The sequence below is a fragment of the Lotus japonicus genome, chromosome 3, assembly GCF_012489685.1.
Source record: "Lotus japonicus ecotype B-129 chromosome 3, LjGifu_v1.2".
Classification (NCBI taxonomy): domain Eukaryota; kingdom Viridiplantae; phylum Streptophyta; class Magnoliopsida; order Fabales; family Fabaceae; genus Lotus; species Lotus japonicus.
Window position 1 is genome coordinate 86583259 of NC_080043.1, and position 19572 is coordinate 86602830.

The 19572-nt window shown below is 35.9% G+C and overlaps 3 protein-coding genes across 3 annotated transcripts; 1 reads left to right on the top strand and 2 right to left on the bottom strand.

The window, feature by feature from the left end:
* The first annotated feature begins 915 nt into the window (after positions 1-915).
* On the top strand, positions 916-4335 carry LOC130746883 (ADP,ATP carrier protein 1, mitochondrial-like). The gene is made up of 4 exons (XM_057599659.1): positions 916-1065; positions 1664-2134; positions 2764-3135; positions 3782-4335. The coding sequence occupies exons 2-4, from the start codon at positions 1685-1687 to the stop codon at positions 4076-4078; spliced, it is 1119 nt and encodes a 372-aa protein (XP_057455642.1). The 5' UTR covers positions 916-1065; positions 1664-1684; the 3' UTR covers positions 4079-4335.
* A 243-nt stretch (positions 4336-4578) lies between these two features.
* Positions 4579-6379, bottom strand: LOC130746882 (leucine-rich repeat extensin-like protein 4). Its single transcript, XM_057599658.1, has 2 exons — positions 5978-6379; positions 4579-5800 (listed from the first exon to the last, which is right to left on the bottom strand). Exons 1-2 carry the CDS (start codon positions 6324-6326, stop codon positions 4893-4895), a joined length of 1257 nt encoding a protein of 418 aa, XP_057455641.1. The 5' UTR covers positions 6327-6379; the 3' UTR covers positions 4579-4892.
* A 2044-nt stretch (positions 6380-8423) lies between these two features.
* On the bottom strand, positions 8424-18978 carry LOC130746884 (transmembrane E3 ubiquitin-protein ligase FLY2). Its single transcript, XM_057599660.1, has 15 exons — positions 18409-18978; positions 16930-17002; positions 16167-16294; positions 15014-15129; positions 14283-14343; positions 13403-13469; positions 13209-13286; positions 11956-12113; positions 11814-11873; positions 11540-11633; positions 10684-10851; positions 9616-9944; positions 9384-9500; positions 9159-9305; positions 8424-8610 (listed from the first exon to the last, which is right to left on the bottom strand). The coding sequence occupies exons 1-14, from the start codon at positions 18592-18594 to the stop codon at positions 9204-9206; spliced, it is 1737 nt and encodes a 578-aa protein (XP_057455643.1). The 5' UTR covers positions 18595-18978; the 3' UTR covers positions 8424-8610; positions 9159-9203.
* Between the last annotated feature and the right edge of the window lie 594 nt (positions 18979-19572).

Consider the following 19572-nt stretch of genomic DNA (forward strand, 5'->3'; position numbering starts at 1 on the left):
ATACCATAAAACTGAGTGGAAAAATGCCTTTTAAGAATAAAAATTATTAATATTCATATAAAATTTGATAAATTCAAAATTTATGTATTAAAAATAAAAACGGGAACAAACGTTAAGAAACATATAATATGAATAGCATGTCATGGTCTATCTCGTTCCATCTTATCTATCAAACACTACCTTAGTACGCTTACCATTGAACAATTATTGATCGTAGTGATACATTGGTTAAAACAAAAAATACCATATGACCTATCATAAATAAAATTTGGATTTGTTTATTCTTTTTTGGTGGATGTTAACACTCGATCGAGAAATAGTTGCATATTTCTCCCCTCCCAGTAAATACTTTTTTTTATTCGAACTTTCTCATTCTAACATTCTTACAAAGATCTAACTTATCTATCATTATACCAACACATTGTCACTGGATTTGTTTATTCTAAATGTAAGCTATTTAAGTAGAATTCATTTATTATTGGAGTTTCAATCAAATGTAGTACATGATAATAGTAATAGATTATGGTTGTTATCTTTAGCTTTTAATTTCATATATTTCTCTTTGTTTGTTGGAGAGATAATTGTATTGTTGTTTTGGACAAGGAATGTCGCCTCACCTATCTTGATTCAGTTTGAGTGGAGGAAATTCCGCTAGAGTTCAGTTTTTTGGTAAACGTTGATATAATGACTTGTATACCTTCCTTTTTTTGATGTATTTTTGTTCCTATATTAGAAAAATAAAAATAATGGTAATACTCAACATTTTAATACTTTCTTTTACCGAATTTTCCTCTTATAATAAAAAAAAAATTACTGAAAAACTTAAACTTGTGACTTGTGAGGCAATTGTTATGGATTTTTCAGAATGATGTTGTTGTACGGAGACACCCACCTTGTATATTTTTTATTTTTCAGTGACAAAATTTAAAAAGGAGAAGGGGTAGATTCGTCATTTAATCTAAAACCCTAGTTCCCTCGTTCTGTGCTCACTCACTCACTCAGTCGAACTGAACTTGTGCGCTTCCCTTCCCTCCCCTCGCGATCTCAACGGAGACCTCTCTTCAGGTATCTCCTTCTTCTCCTTCTCCTTTATCCGTCAATGGCTTCTCCTTTTTCTTCATTCGTTTCTTTTCATGTCCATTTTTTCTTGTGTATCAAGTTCGTGTCTCGTTTCTACTGTTATTCAATTTTCCTCAACGATCATCACTTTTTTTTTTTATGGTCAACTAGTAATTCTACAATTTTTCAATTAGATAGTTGCTTCATGCTTAGACAGATACTCACTCGCATTCTCGATTACGGTTAACGGTTAAGCTTAGGTCCATTTTTATAAACTCCCTGTGTTGGCTAGGTCAAGTGTATGAAGAGTACTGCAGTATAGAAGAAAATGTATTTGCAATACCTGTTTCTTCTTTGATATTGGACCATTTTGTCCACTTGATGTTCAAGACTGTAATGAACAAAAAAGGGGTGGTGGTGAATTTCATTTTTCTGTATTTTATTGTTTCTAACTACAGATATTTATTTCAATTTAGTAAGAGTTTTTAGGAATTATGAATGTATTTGGCTTTCTTTCAAAGTGGGGTAGAATCAAACTTTAACCTTGTTACTTGTAATGGAATCCATGTCCATGGCTTATTGTTATATGGTTAAATGTGTACAGGTCACCGTCTAGGTTGCAAATATGGCGGATGGACAGCAGCATCCATCGGTTGTTCAGAAGCTAGCTGGACGGTCTTATCTCGCGTCCAGGCTTAGCCCCAACGTCCACTCGAGGAATTGTTCTGCTTTGTCTGGTAGTTACTTCAATGGAGGAGCGCACACTTCTGGTTTGGCGATGGTGTCCCCCGTGCCTGCTATTACTGTGCCCGCACCATCGGAGAAGGGGGCAGCTGGATTTTTGGCGGATTTTCTGATGGGAGGAGTGTCTGCTGCTGTCTCCAAGACAGCTGCTGCTCCAATTGAACGTGTGAAATTGCTTATCCAAAATCAGGATGAGATGATCAAAAGTGGTCGGCTATCGGAGCCTTATAAGGGAATCTCGGATTGTTTTGGTCGTACCATGAAGGATGAGGGAGTCATTGCTCTGTGGAGAGGCAATACTGCTAATGTTATCAGATACTTTCCTACACAGGTGATTATTTGGTCTTTTCTTGTGTAATGATTTTAAATAGTTTTACATATGGCTCCCTCTGTTCTACTCTTTGCCTATTGAAGTTCTGCATGTGGCAATATGTTTTTTTTTTACAGTTATATGTGGTAATAATTGTTCTTCAAAAGTAGAGACATTGAAAGCATAAAATTCAGGCTCACCAAACACGTAAATCTGATTTTATTGTTTAACAGACATTTTTTTGTTCCAAAGCAGGACTGCTCCATTTCTGTGGATCACACATGTAAAAAATTAGTCTTACTCCTACTCCTGCATCATGAGATTTTCTTTTAGATCTGTGCATTGTGCGAGTGTCACATCATCACTTTTTGACAACAATCAATGCGCAATATGGCTCTGCATGTTTGTTTTAGTTGACATTCATGCCGTCCTATTCTATATTCATGTTGGCTTTTACTTTGGAAGGGCAAGGATTCTGGATAATATTTAGTCATATTTTTCTTTCTATTTACATCCCTGGGCAAAAGAAGCATATTTATCTCCTCTATTTGATTGTGATCCGATGTGTTTCTGGTGTTTTGCTGTTTGGTTCTGGAGTTCCTCTGATATTTCTGCCATTTCTAAATCTAATTTCTACTTTTTCCTGCCAGGCTCTGAACTTTGCTTTTAAGGATTACTTCAAAAGGCTTTTCAACTTTAAAAAGGATAAAGATGGCTACTGGAAATGGTTTGCTGGGAATTTGGCTTCTGGTGGGGCTGCTGGGGCTTCCTCCCTATTATTTGTTTATTCCTTGGATTATGCCCGTACTCGTTTGGCAAATGACGCAAAGGCTGCCAAGAAAGGTGGTGAGAGGCAGTTTAATGGTTTGATTGATGTCTACAAGAAAACCATTAAGTCTGATGGCATTGCTGGCCTTTATCGTGGATTCAATATCTCATGTGTTGGAATCATAGTGTATCGTGGTCTTTACTTTGGAATGTATGATTCTCTGAAACCAGTTGTTTTGGTTGGTACAATGCAGGTATGGACAAACTTCGAATCTGGAATATGTTCTTTTTTAATTTGTACTGCATTAACACTACTCATCTTCACCATATAGGCTCATTTCACTTTGAATTTGTTTTACATGCATTATTTTGTTGAAGATAAATATTAGTTTGTAATGTTGGCCATATGAATGTTTGTGATTGCGTTTGGGTTTAACAGCTCAAAAGTCGATACTTGTGATTAGTATTGATTTATTATCTTATTTCGCATGTTTTAACATATTAGCATTTAGTAAACTTTTTTTAGTCTACATACAATTTCTCTTGAATATCCTTTATATTTCTATAGATACTATCCATCATGACTAACAAACTTAAACTTTGTAATGTTGGCCATATGAATGTTTGTGATTGCGTTTGGGTTTAACAGCTCAAAAGTCGATACTTGTGATTAGTATTGATTTATTATCTTATTTCGCATGTTTTAACATATTAGCATTTAGTAAACTTTTTTTAGTCTACATACAATTTCTCTTGAATATCCTTTATATTTCTATAGATACTATCCATCATGACTACCAAACTTAAACTTTGGAATTTGTTCAATTCTGACTCTATCTTTTAATCCCATTATTGTGATTTGTTTTAATCTTTTCTTACCTATGGTCTTCTTGTTAACAGGAAAGTTTCTTTGCTAGTTTCCTTTTGGGATGGGGAATCACTATTGGTGCTGGTTTGGCTTCTTATCCCATTGACACTGTCCGTAGAAGGATGATGATGACTTCTGGAGAAGCTGTGAAGTACAAGAGCTCTTTGCATGCATTCCAAACAATAGTTGCAAAGGAGGGTACTAAGTCACTCTTCAAAGGTGCTGGTGCAAACATATTACGTGCTGTTGCTGGTGCTGGTGTGCTTGCCGGGTATGACAAGCTGCAGCTCATCATGTTTGGAAAGAAGTACGGTTCTGGCGGCGGCTAAACGATGACGACAACTTTATCTGGGATAATTGTGCTTGTGATTAGATTATTAGAGTAATTTTGGATCAAAAGGCTATTTGTTGATGTTTTCCGGAATTTAGGGCCTTGATATTTAGAAATCATAATTTTGCGAACATGAATTTTAGTTGTGATGAGCTTATAACGGTGCAGTATGAGACCACCGTTTGGTTAGAGAAATGATTTAGACCATTGTTTGATTGCTCATGTTTGGTTGAAATGCGATTTTTCTCCCTTCAAGCTTGGATATTATAATTTTTATCATGGGAATGTAAATGATTGAATTGGTTAGCTAAGCTAGGGTCAGGGTGTTTCGGTATTAAAACCTTGATAATTTGCTAATAGCAATCCTGTGGTGAGGGTTCTTAGCTGTTTGAAACCTTGATATATTGTTTAGAGTGTAAATAAGTGAATATATCAACTAGCTATGTTCAAATCTGAGGTCAGGATCCTTTGGTGGTTATTACCGTTAAATTTACTATGTTAAATACTAAAATCGGGGTCTTCATCTCCAGCTTGTTAACATGCCAATCCATCATAAAAGGTGAATGGCCTCCTTATGGTTTCACCCTAAAAATCTAGTACTCCAACAAAGCACAAGAGATTATGTGAACTTACTCACTTCCTGTCAGATATAACACATTGCAAAAACAAGACACATGATACAACACCAAACACACACACACACACACACATGGATTAGCACACAACTTTGAAAACAAGGTATATACAAGGTGATTCGCTAACTCAAATTTTGGACTTTATTTTGCCTATTTATATCAACACATTATGCTTGATCAAGGGTAGCTTGGTGCAAGAACAGGTGCAGAAACAGGCATTGCAGCTGGAACTGCAGCAGGTGGAATAGCCACTGAACCAGCAGTGACATTGTTCCCAGAACCCCCAACAGGACAACAAAGCTCAAAGCAATCAACTGGGTGTTCAAGTTGGGCACTGCATTCCTTTTCGCTCCTCTGTAGAGGCTTCTCTGGCAAACAGTTCCGGCGATCATCAAACACTATCCGTTTTGATGTCAAATTCTGACAAATACCCTCTTCCTCACAGAAGAAGTTATAAGAAAAGGTGAAGTTAGCCAAGTCTGGCAAGTCACAAACTCCCATAGGGACTATGCCACTCATCATGTTGTGGCCCAAATTTAGCTGTTCCAAATGAGATAACCCTGCAAGGCTGTAAGGTATGGGGCCAACAATGTTGTTGAAACTCACATCAAACACTCTCAGTTTGTAGAGAAATCCAACTTGCTGTGGTAGACAACCTGATATGCTGGTATTGATGAGGACAAGTTCCTCCAAAGTATCAGCGAAGTTTACTATGCTCTCTGGCAGGCAGCCTCCAAATTTGTTGTTAGCAAAGACCAAAACAGAAGCTTTGCTTTGGCCTAAATTTCGCGGAATAGAACTGGTGAAGCGGTTGTTATTAACAAAGACAGCATCAAAAGATTTGTTGAAAAGCTGAGGAGGCAATGGCCCTTCAAATTCATTGTAGCGGATGTCAAGAAATTTTAGGGAAGGAAGGCGAAGCACAACTGAAGGAAAGGGTCCAACAAATCTGTTGTTGCTAAGATCAAGCTCATAGAGTAGAGTAAGGTTGCTCAAGGTCTCTGGAACAATGCCGCAGAAGCGATTGCTATTGAGGTGAAGGAGTGCAAGGTCAGAGAGCAGGCCTATTTCATAAGGTAGGAACCCTGCAATCACAGACGGAATCAGAAGAAAGTTAGTGGGCAAAAATTTAAAACATTAAGCAAAGTTAACATATAGTTCTTTTAGAGAGGCAAATACAACATTTAATGTTATTCTTTTAAGGAAGTTTTTTTCTCTTGGAGGCGATTGAACCATTTTCCTACATATAGTTCCGTCCCTACCTGCAATGTCTCCAAAGTTAAGGTCAATGCCAGCCACAACTGTTACTTTAGGGTCATCAACAGATGGAGCACAGTAGATACCAGTGTAGTTGCAAACTGAAGGACCTACCCAATTAGCAGTGTGGTTCTTTGGGTCTGAGTAGATCACATGCTTCCATGCTTGGAGGGCAAGAAAAGCACGGTAGAGCCTCGGGTTTAATGGAGGGTTATGGGTGTGCTTGGGCCTGATCTGGTGCTTATGCAGGTGCTGGTGCTTTGCACTAAGGTTGTTCATGAAACAAGACATAAGAAGAACAAAGAGGAATAGCACACAAGTGGTGAAGGAATAAGAAGATGAAGCTGATGACATTGCTTTGTGAGAGGTTATGGCAAATTGGTAATGACCAATGAGTGAATGAAGTTGAACCAATCTATATAATGCAAAAGAATAAAGAGCTCTTTCACTTTCAAGCTATAAGGAATGTTCTTTTGTTTAATCATGTTGTCTTGTTCATTGTTTCAGATTAGTACAATCATGAATGGTTTGAAAATGACAGCATCCTATGACTTACAAATATCATCACAACTACCCTGTTGAAATGATGGTTAACAGATACACAAACCTACGAACCAATACTGGGGTTATAGCTATATGTTGTTTCTTCTTAAGAACCAATGAGGTTTGTACTAATATACAAAGTCAACAATGCTCTTGATTTGTGTTTGCACTTGACCAAGAAACTTGAAGAGGATCACCATGCGCATTACAAGGACGTATCTCCTTCCATGTAGTTTTCATGGTGGTTTGAGTGGAGTTAGAGAAGGACAGGGAAAGAAAATCCCTGAGAAAATGAGAAATCGGTTACTTAAAACCAAAGGGATAACGAGAAATTTTGTCAGATATGAAGGGAAGAACTTCACTAATTAACTAGCTTTGAATTTTCAAAGTCCTATGTGGTGACTACCCCTGCTTGAAGATTGTCTATTACTGGCTCATGAACTCTTGGACAAAGAAATTGACTAATGAAATACAATAACAATGCACATAGATATTCGCATAGTATAAAAATCCAACAGATATCCAGAGTGAGAAAATAAGAGAAGAGAGAACTAATATATATTATTTATGATGAATGTGATAAAAAAAAGTGTCTTTTAGATGTTTGCACTTTTTGAAATATCATTACTGATTAACGAATGTAATTAGTTTTTTATAGTTCTTTTTCAATGGCTAATATGAAGCTCGAAAATGTTTTACACACACCTAATTTGTCCACGACCAACTAAAATTAAAGGGAAAGAAAGAGAAGAGTGAGAAGTGATTGATGATTTTTAATGTCATTCACATGATAAAATGTGCTTGTGGGATTGAGCGAATAAGAACGAATGTGCTTTCACATATAAATCCAAATAGAACGTGTATTATAATGACAAATGTTTAACATTCTCACCTCAACAAATGACTTTTGCATACTAAACTCAACATTTTATAACCACAAACAATCACGTCTTTCATACTAATCATGATCAATTAGAGGTAGTTTGAGATATGATTTTTGAAGAAAACGACTTGTTTATTATTTTCAAATAAATAGCATCTAAATTTATAACTTTTGAAAACAAAATTTATGAAATGATAATTTAAAATAAATATAATACACCATAATTTATCATTAATATTATATGTTTCTCTTAATTCAAAAGTAAAAAAAAATCCTCAGATTCTCTTCCCTCCAAAAAAACCATCTCACAAACTAACCACTTAGAAGCTTCCCCATGTTAATTATATCAGTATTTTTTTTTAAATGACTTATGTTAGTAAAATGTATTTACATTCATTCATTCCCACCAATTTTCCAAACACGCACAAATCAACTTGAACTAGATGATATTGCTCATGTCATACATAGGCTCTAGTGCTAAAATATGGCTTACATGTTTTTGCTTCCTAAAAATAAATAATCTTCGGTTTTGGTCCTTCAATTTGAAAACATTTAGTTTTGATCACTTTATATCTAAAATAACATGATTTTGGTCCATGAGGTTAACACCATTGAGGGGAATGCTAATGTGGTTAATAGAAGTCCAAGTTAGCATTACCACATGTATGATGTATCTATGACCTGGCATGGAATTTTGTTTATATCAATAGTTTCCACTATATATTGACTTTCAATAGTCACATTTAAATAAAATAATTTCATACTAAATTTTTGACAAAAATATGTGCATTCCCATGGGTCATTAGGGGGAGGTTAAGTAACCCTCAAGAGGAGAGGCCAAGACTAGTAAAGAGAGTTATGTGAAAATAAAGAGATTAGAGTACTCCATACTTACATTTCTCTGTCTTTTATGTGTATAGATACAACGCGGAGGAGGAGGAGGAGGACCTACTAAGTAATTTACCCTAAAAATTGATATTGATATTATAGCATATAGAAAATAAAGAGAAGCACTAAACCAAGGATGGAATTCAAAACATTATCTTAAAGATTTTCTAATGTACAGCATTGATGATTATTGATACATAACCAGTGAAAAAAAGAACTAATAATCAGCTACAAACAAATGCTTCATGATACAATTATGAGAAGTGTCGTACTTCAGCCTCTTACTGAAGGTGCAACAATATCCAATGTAGATTCTGTCCCAACCTGCAAAACGTAAGAAAAAACTTTAGTAAAATATGCAGACTAAACACTTGAAGTTGAAATCATGTTACTGAATACTGATTACTATTGGACTTAAGATGAGGCCAAAAGTAGAACTAAGAAATAACTTATAAATTCAATTCTGGATGAATCACAAGAGGCAGAAGTAAAAATATATTTCATATTTAATAGGAAAAAGACAGTTATGCTGATTGCCTTTCGAGTTATGTATAGGAGCCGTAATACTCTTATAGCATGTTTGCATCAGCCTTTCAGAATCAATTAAAAGACCAGAAGCTACTCACATTAGTCTTTTTCTCGGGATTGCTTCTGGCTTTAGAATCAATTGTAAAAAGATTTCCAAACATGCACTTAGCGTATGGAATCAAGAGCAAAAATCAAATTACAAAATTTGCTGAAAAGGTTGAAACAGCAAAACCCATTTCGTGCGACTCTTGAATCAGAAAAGACCGGAAGTAAATTAACAACAATAATAAACTTTTCCTACTAAGTAGACGGTTGGATATCTTGGATGCCACTAAACATATTACCAAAATTGTCAGTTGATCCTAATGATATAAACACAGGAAATCTCTTCATGCTGGTGGAAGCGCGCGCCGGCAAGTTGGGCATTCCATCTTTATATCCATCCATCTTTGTAAACAGCCAGAGTGGAAAAAGTGATCACAAGGTGTTACCTGTATAACAGTTGGCGTATTAGCCTTAATCAAGATTGTTAAGATTAATTTGATAAGACAAAGGTTATATTCACATACCATGCAATCATTTGACCGCGGCGTAACATCAATGGCTGTCATGCAAATAACACAGTCTGTGGCATGGCTTGTATCTGGAGCAAACCTCCTATAATAGCTGTATTTCTCAGGTAGGATCTGCAACTCATGAAGATAAAATTAGACTCACTGAGAAGCAATCTAAAGAGTGAATGAAAACAACTCAGTATAAGTGGTTATTAAGTGTAGAGAGAAAGACAATGTTGGGCCCAACCTGATGAGGAATGAACCAACGGGACCCGAGATAGTGCTGAAGAAGGAGAATTATAGCTTGAAGTCCAACAAATACAGACAAACTAGCACACCAGCTCTGATCCGGTTCTATGCGCAAGAAGTTGTTAGGACAACCAAAAATATATAATGGGATCGCGAGGCGAGTAACAGTTATGCCTAAGATATAATGAGGATGCAATGGTTTGCGGGAGTCACGAACAACATTGGTGATTATTTGAGGTATCCAGAAGGAGTACACGAGAAGAAGAACAGGTCTCATGTAATTATGAAATTCATACATTAGCAGAATGCCTCCCAACAAGATCCCATCTGCAAGAGAAGTTTATCAGCTTGGTTAGATCTGAGCCACACTTCTTCATACAAGGAAATCTTTGCACCCGTTGAAGCAACAAAAAACATAAAACTAAGTTATCTGCCATACTGGACCACAAGAATGGAATAGAAAATATTTGGATATGATCATTACAAGAATCTAAGGTATAAAGGTGGATTAGCCCAAATTCTTTTGGTGTGATTTATCCTCCATGGGAGACAATCATGTTTGAGCAGGGACATCCTAGTGAGGCTAGCTCTCCCCGCAGGGGCTTTCCCATACACAAGACTCGAACCCGACCTTACTTATAGGGAATCAAACATGCACCACTTGAACCAACCACCAGTTGGTTAAAAGCTGGATTACCCCAAATTGAAGTAGATAATTTTTATACTATATTTGTCATTCTATCACGTGTGCTTGAAGCTCACATGTTCATGTTGGCCTAAAAGCAAAATACAATCAACAATATGTGAAATTCATAGATAGACCATTAGGGCCAGCATTTAACTTTACTTACCCCCAAAATATTTTGAAAAAAGCAACATAGTTAAAGAAAGTATAAGTTGGCAGGCTCATGAGAAGTAGACTGCCTATTAAAGTTCAACAGTTAAAGAAATAACATGAAGTGAACATGCATCCTATGGGACCAAAAACTCCATGGTAAATTCACAGTGACAAGATCACAATTAACAAAATCAGTTGCAGCAACTTCCATTCTAAATGAGCACTTACAGAAACGGCTGTACAAAACTGAAAGCTCACGCCTCATTGTCTCCCAACCTTCACCATTAGTCATAGGCCTATTTGCCTTCCAGATGGCAAGGAGATATCTCATCTCAAATATTGAGAAAACCACAAACTTGAAAAATGCAGCAGTTGCAAAAGCATTAAACAAGGATTCTGCATGGCAGGAAGTAGCAAAAATTACTCATCTGACAATCTTAAAAAGAGGATAATCAACCACTGAAGTCACATATACTGAACAAGGATAACAATATACGACAATTGATTTATAATTTTCTCTTTTGGTTAAAATGAGGGCAGGAAGTTTGAACCTATAACCTACTGCAAAATAATTTATAATGTTGCACTATTATGAGACAAATAAAAATAATTGCTCTTAACATGGCACATATTTAAAGAATTTGTAGTCCTGTACGGTATAGAATCCCGGTGTGCTCTAGAATTAGCATAAGAGGAAGTTTGATTTTAGGGATTGAACTACTGGTGAAACATTAGATTACCCTAAACCCGAGCATCCAAGTATGAAGATTGCTATCTCCTTTGTATGGGAAATGCATCTATGTTTGAGTGCATGCGGGTATGTTTACAACAACGCGTATTTATATGGCTTAGATAAACTACTGTTATAGCCTGCTGGGCACAAAAAACAAAATTAAGGGCACTGAAAAATATTCCTCGACCAGTTAATGAAGAATCCATTGATTTTATCTCACTCTGAAACTAGTATCTCAGTCTACAAGGTTTCTAGAGATTATTTGGACAATAAAGAAAGAATTTTTATAGAGATATCTCAAGTGATTATACAAAAATTCCAGGAGCTTATTTGGACTTTTGAGAACTTTACCAACTAGTATTCCTGCTGTAAGATGTATAAGGCAAAGATAAGCATCCACTATAGCTTGCTGACCAATCATTATTATTGAAACCTTGGCAGCCCCCTGTAAAGGTATATATGGAACATATTCATTCTCTATATTCATATATTTATGAACTACTATGAAGTACGAAATGAATATTGTCGAGCATATTCATCCAAATATAGAATCATTTATATTATTTCAATTGATTATATCCTATAACATGTGAAATTTCAAATATATTCTGAAGCGATTTCTTACAGATTGGGTATTGCTATGCTCCATTTGCCGAATCAACAGAAGAACTTGCAAGAACGAGACCTGGTAAGTATGTTAAGGAGCTCATACAGTAATGGACAATAATAGTCTTAAAATTGAAAGAATACTGATGACTGAAGGATACAAAAGTAACCATCAAGGTATAGTTCACTGCTTTACTATAGTAGACTTCAATGTTAATCGATGTTGCATTTAACTGTAAAGGTGAGAAGCAATCTACATCATCATCCACAGAAGGACTTTCCATTAACCCTTCAAGCTGAAAAGAATCATGCTCCCCTTCTATAAGAAAGTATATAACAACTTGGTAAATCATAGGATATAAATATTGTTAGAAATATAATATAAAACTATTCATTGATCCTTTATTTTGGGAAAGTTGGTTCATAGCATTGTATCGGAGCCTCTCTGACCAAGTGGTCTAGATTTCGATCCTTGTTGCCCCAACTATTCTAATAAAAAAGTTGAAATTCTCCACACTTCAAGCCCAACGGGCTCTTGCATGTTAGGGATATAATATAAAACTATTCATGTGCCAATACGTGTAGATAGATACATGGATCAAATGACACCATAAATTATTTATATTTAAATCCTTCTTAAAAGTTTAGCCTATAGTTTTCCCTCCACCTCTACCTATTAAATTACCCCCCTAACAGAGACTAAATTTCCATTGTTTTCTTTTCAGCCTACACCTCTTTGTTAGATAGAAATTGATTCATATCATTCCCTTTTTAATAAATATTGTAAATTCAAGGATTCGTAGCCATAATGTGAAAAATATCCATTTTCCAACTCATAAGGAAATTGCAATCGGAACCAAATTTCGCTAACAGGTTGTGGACAAAGGCCTAGTTGTACACCTGCCAATTGAAGCTCTGTGAATTAGTCATTTGTACGTTATAGCATGTATCAGGGTTGTTAATGGCGGATAGCGTAGTGTAGCGGCAAGCCCAAAAAATGCTATTTCAAGCGCTATAGCGGAAAATAGTGCAAATAGCGGTGAATAGTGGAGTAGCGGTGAACCCCCCAGGCCGCTACGTTATAGGCTATTGTGCCGCTATAGCGCGCTATTAACAAGCCTGGCATGTATATAAAAACAAGTGCAACATCCTTAAGACTTGTTATATAAATGAAAAGAATGCTTCAGGAACACCTTGAGAATCATCAGTATTTCTTTGGCTGTTAGGAGAATCAGAGGACCACGTAGAAATTATTGGAATTAAAGCCTTGGATTTGAGTTTTGGGTTGGCAAAATCACTAGATTCATTATAAATTAATAACTAAATTTACTAATATATGAATGAAAGTTGGAAGAAAAAACGTGTGACATAATGTTCAACAGAAAGTATTCATATGGTAAGAGAACTCATGTACCATGTCTTGAAGATGACAAGCGTGAAACCCGTGCAGCAATTTCTACATTACAGTGTTTGTCCATGCCATGAAATGGAGCTGCAGCAAGGGGAAAAGGGGAAGGGAAAAAAGAAGTTAGTAGTATTACAGTACTAACCAACTAAAAGAAAAGGAATAAAACTCTTTAAAGTATGCTAGTAAGAGAGATAAATTACAATGCTTTCTTCTCCACATCTTATGTCGAGAAGATTCTTGGAATACTTGGGATGAGAAAACACCAAGCTGCATACAGAAAGGCACATACATAGCCATTTAGCACTTTGAATGCTCATTGTACTCCCAAAAATAACATAGACCATACCACTATATCATTAATAATCACATATCCATAATGATTAACCCTCCAGTTATTTGTCTCATATGGTTTTGTTCAGATAATGGAAAGTCCTCTAACTCGTGTCCACACCCCATTGTTTAGAGCCAAGAGGAGGTACGAAAGGAATCTTAGCATTTGGAAATTTCTAAAATAGTGAGATTTAATTTTTAACTTTAAAGCAGCATAAATATACATCATAAAATGAAACCTTAGATTTCCAAAATAAAGTGAAACCTTATTAGAGAGCATCCCACATGCCATGGTAGAAGTGTATTATAGCAGATAGTGACTCACAGATTCAGTAACTAAACAGAAAGTATGATTAAGCCATCAAAGCAAAGACTAACATTAATAGGTATTAATTATGTAAAGAAGAGCCCATAATTTAGGAAGAAATTAGTCAGCTGTTAATATTCACTTGGCTGATTTACTTTTTATTCCTCATATGGACTCATCTAGGATTGTAATTCTGATAAACATCAGAAGTTCCTTTCTTCACAACAAACAAGCTTACAACAAAAAATGAAATCGAGCCCATGTAAAGGATAGCAGCATCCTTATTGAAATTCAAGAACTCCATAAAATTTCAATCATACAGAATAATTTGAACATTTTTTATTGATCACTAAAATAAGATATGTTGCTTTTTAGATTATTGTAGGCTATATAATCTGTAAAAAAAGGTGTACAATCAATGAGACCTAAGAAATATGCAATACCAGATGATACGGATTGGATAATATATAATCTCCATCCTGATTCAACCCTCCCTCTTTTCCGCTGCAATAGGAGAAAACCAAAGGAAATTCTTCAGCACATGAAATATTGCTTACCATTACTACTTCAATTGGAAATAGATTATGTTTATTCTCATGAAGCAACTATCTCTAAAGCTCAAGTTTTTCATGTGAAAGCGTGTGAGTGGTTTTATATTTGACATGCCCCATCATACAAGAACTGGCTTGAGCTTGGACAATGCCAAGCCGCTAACCTTGTGTTGATATTCAACTTCTTATTAGAATAGGGGCGATAAGGATATGACTCTAGATCACTTGGTGCTCAAATACCATGTTGAGACTTGAGAGGTAAGAGAAATGAAAGGCATGTGACAACTGTGTATATTACACAGTGGAGCTCTATGTTATACTATACTTACATTATACTGTACAGCTATAACTACCCTATATAATTTTTTTTTCTAACAGCCACATATATATGGGCTAATCAGTATATCCATTCCATTCTTAAACTCCAAGCCCCACAAGCTAATAAACAGTATAGCATTAGAAAGAAAAGAAACGTATTATTTACCATATATCAACCTGCAGAATGTAATGTTTGAAAGGATAAGTCCAGGAAAAAAGCCATTATCATAGTCTCAGTGCATTAGGGTATCTAAATGCAGTAAGGAATCGTAAAAACTTGTGCTGCACACTAAATTGGTGTTCACCTGTTCGCTACCATTCGAAGTTGTCTAAATGGCCATATATATACACCTTCTACTCTGATTTGAGAACCACCAACATTGTATTCATTGTCAAACACATCATGGAATATAATTACTCCCTAAGAAAAAGCATGAAAAAAAATTACGTAAGTACTTGAGTGAAAATGTGCATTGATTTGACATCATAGTTCAGTGTGACAAACAGTAATGTATTTGGTTCTATGATCTAAAAAAGGCCCTAAATTATAGTTTGACAAATGCATACACATACGCTACAACAAAAATAAAAAATAACAACCAAGCCTTTTCCGGGTTAGAGTAAATAATGTATTGTATCCTCCCCTTGAGATAGTTAGTTTGCTTAGCTTTCATTATCTGTTAGAAGTTGTTAAGATACATGTGCTGCTAGTAATGGAATTGTTGAGTCAGTTGCTAGTTCAATGATAGTCAGTTAATCATTCTCTCATAATCAGAGATTCAGATAACATTCTGATTAGATATATTGAAAATGCCTTCTTACATAGAGACTTAGAGGAGGAGATCGATATGAAGCAACCCTAGGATTTTTTGTCATAGGGGTTGGGAAGAGGGTCGAGTCTGATTATGTAAATTGCGTAAATCTTCGCGTGGCCAAAAACAATCACCTCAACCTTGGTTTGGTCAGCTTAGCAAAGTTTTCCAGTATTTTGGGATGATAAGTTGTGAGCTAGACTGTTCTGTTTTCCTTAGATGCTCATCGTCAAATAAATATATTTATTTTGTGGTTTATATGGATGACATTTTGTGATTACAAGTGATGATCAATAGTTCATCAAGGCTCTAAAACATAATTTATTTCAGCACTTTCAGACTAAAGACTTGGGTCGTCTGCATTAATTTCTTGGCATCGAGGGGGCTCAATCAAAGTCAGGCGTTGTATATCGAGATTGCAAGTTTCAATGTAACTTCACTAAATCAAAAGAACTACTGAATTCAGCTATATTTCCAATAAATATTCAGGATGTCAATATAAATATATAAAAATAAACCACTCTATTGAGCTAAAACCTTGGAGCATCAGAAGCTAAGGTAATTTTAATAGAACAAATAAGAAACTGCATCATATATGAAAACTGACTTCCTTCTAAAACTAGCTATACAGTTAAATATTTCTCACCTGCACATAATGTACACCAGTTATCTTTGTGGGCGTACTGACTAATTCAATTACAGAATTTCCATTTATTTTTCTGATTTCTGAAAATCTGGAAGAGCCGTTTGTGGTATCTAAAAACTTCCAAGTCCCTGCACTCAAGGAGAGCAACATACATCATCAAACTCTGTCGAACTTACAAAGTCGATCAACAATAAATTAGTGGACAAAGTTCATTAGAAGATAAGACTTGCTCATTTACAAATGAAGCATGTTTTGATAATTGCACAGAATTTCTCTTAACATTACATTATTAGTATTTAGACCAAATGCCATAAGTTCATAGTTAATTCATGGGAGCAAATAGCCCTAATCTACCACCCGGATGATGCTCCCTTGCCATTATATTCTCTTCCAGTGGTAATCATTTAAGAATGCTCAATAACTTAAGCAAAGGTAAGAAGCATAGCAACATATTTTATCCTCAAGACATTTTGATTGATGAAAAGCATTAATCATTCAAAAATTCAAGTAGCCATAGAAAAAATAATTCTCAATTGATAATATTATATAGCAGTAACTTTGTGATCATTCACATTAAATTTATTACCCTATCATACAATCACTCGTTCAGAAATTCATCAAACCATACATGAAACAGATGCTCAGCAATAAAAAAATACACCCAACTATGCAACCAGTTGCATTGAACATTTGCATAACATACCAAACCATATGTCGAAGTCGTCAACATAAATTTACACTTCTGTAATTAAACAATACCAACCTCTATAAGTTCCGGTTATGTTCCATTGTGAAAATGGACCTACGTCACTTTCATCTTTTCCTGCAAAAATCCACTGAAAAAAAAATGCCAAAATGAGTAAATGAATGTATGTTGCCACCAACATTGAAATGTAAGTTTAGCGATGTCACAATGTTTAGGCAAGTCAAATGACAGAAAATGGTCAAATGAAATCGTTGGAGGAATGTGAAAGGTCTTGCAACTAAATCACATAACAAAATAAAATGGCCCTAAAACAATAACTTCATTTGAGGATTCAATATGTTTGAGCAATTTCAGCAAACAAGTTTTGCAAATACGGCTAGGCTAGGGATGCTCATAGGAAGGGTTATGTTTGTCCCTCATCCAGCCCTAAAGTTTGATTGCTCAATTCTTTAAACCCAAACCTGAACTAAGGAACCCAATGATCTAAGGTCTAATTAAGATTGAGCCTAAGTAAGATGGAACCGAGTTCACTAGAGGTATAAGCTAAAGGAAATTGAATCGTCAAACAAAATAAACAATATATAGTTATATACAGAATACAGGTCAAACTTAAAACAACAAATGGAGGGGTGTTGAACTTAAAACTCTAACTAAAAGGATAAAATTGGGTTAGATTAGTCAGGGCCCATCCCTGACCAATATTGCTTATAAAATGAGACATTGCATTAATCCTTTTTTTGGTAGAACAGGAACAAATCCGACCCACAATTAGTTTGGACCAAGTTGGGTCAAACAGTTAGGGCCAAGGTGGGTCAAATACTTCACCCTAGTGTGCAACTTACAAAATTGGAAGAAAAAATCATTAATTGTCTGAAATTCCAAGCACTTTCAGAATCATACATGAAAGATAACATATAAGCATGTTAAGATAGTGATAATTGGTCAATCGTCATGCGGGCTTGTGGAAATTCTCAACCCTCAAGCACTTTCCGAGTTAAACATGAAACATAAATTCAAATGTATAATAGCTCTTGGTTAAGATGGGAATAAGAAACCTCTCTAAATATAACTAAGTGCACTTTGACATGCAATTCTACTACGAATATACTACTACTAATTTCTTAATCCACTAGCCTCATCAAGGAAATTAAGGGTTGACTTGAATTGGTACCTCTTCTAGACATTCTAAGCAAACTAACTTAACATCCATCTCTCCTCAACCTATGTGCAAACGCCTTTACCCCTTTATGCAAACCACATTGTTCTGTCTATTCCAAAAAATTTCATTTTACACCTTTACCCCTTTATGCAAACACCTTTACCCCTTTAAGCAACTCCTCACAGCTTATTTAATAAAAAAATCAAACAGGGGGCATGAAACCATCAATACTAAGGTCAAAACATTACAAAGATTAAGATAATCATGTTCAAATTTACAACCTTCATCCACAATCAAGAAAATGCAATAAAACAAAGCAGCAGACACAACAAATTAAACAGTAAGAACTGAAATTAACTACAAGTCCATGAACAAACCTCATCACCCCACGAGTTAGTTCTGTCCCTCAATGGTCTCAGACCCACCACAGGACTAACAAACAACAGAAACACCCACCACACGAACCCAACCTTCAACAAAATCCTCAATTCCCACCTCTTAACCAGCAAAAGCTCCAACCTCTGAGCCTCAACCTCAACCATATCAAACCCCAAACACACCATGCCTCAAAAGAATTTCAAGAACCCAGTTTCCAGTTCCAGCAGCTGATCACAGTGAATCCAACAGAAGAATCCAAGACCCATCACCAGAAATAGCAAAAGGGTTGCTTCAGAATGAGTCAAACAAGCGAATCGCTGAGTCACAATAACGATTCACAGAGTTTCATCAGATAGTGAAAGCACAACGACTTGAAGACAAAATTGGCTTCAACCGCACGGTTTTTTCCACCAAATGATTCTGATTACAGATAATAATTATGAAAACTGAAAAAGATTGTATTTTTATAATCGCAGGGAAAGATTATTTCGGGGTTTTTCAGGGTGAAGAGCGGTGGTTGACGAAGGTGGGCTGTAACTGTGGTGTGGAAGAGTCATGCTTATGCTGTCTGGCTCTGGTCTTCTTCTACAGCAGGGATGTGTTATCATGTACGCGCTCTATGGGATGTGTCTACACGCGCCATCAAAACTAAATGCCCAAATAATTCATACACACTTTTATAACATCACCTATCATGTGCGCTCTATGCAGGTTCTTGCGGTATATGGCTTCCCTGATGATCGGAATAAACACCGTACTTGGGGATTGATCAGACGTTTTCGGCCAGGAGATGACATCCCTTGGTTGTGTATTGGCGACTTTAATGATATTTTGTCCCCAGCTGATAAGCTTGGTGGTGATTTGCCCGATATGGGCCGTATGCAGGTGGCAACACGTGCATGCAGTGACTGTGCTTTACATGTTGTTGATTTTACAGGTAGAAGATTTACATGGACTAATAATCGACCAAAGCCTGGTACTGTACAGGAACGGTTGGATTATGCATTAGTTAATGATGCGTGGGAATCGCTTTGGCCTTCTAATAAGTTGTGTCATGTCCATAGACATTGCTCCGATCATAGCCCGATCCTTCTTATGTGCGCTGATCGCAGAAAGAGGAAACAATCTAAGAGGGAGTATATGTTCAGGTTTGAAGAATTATG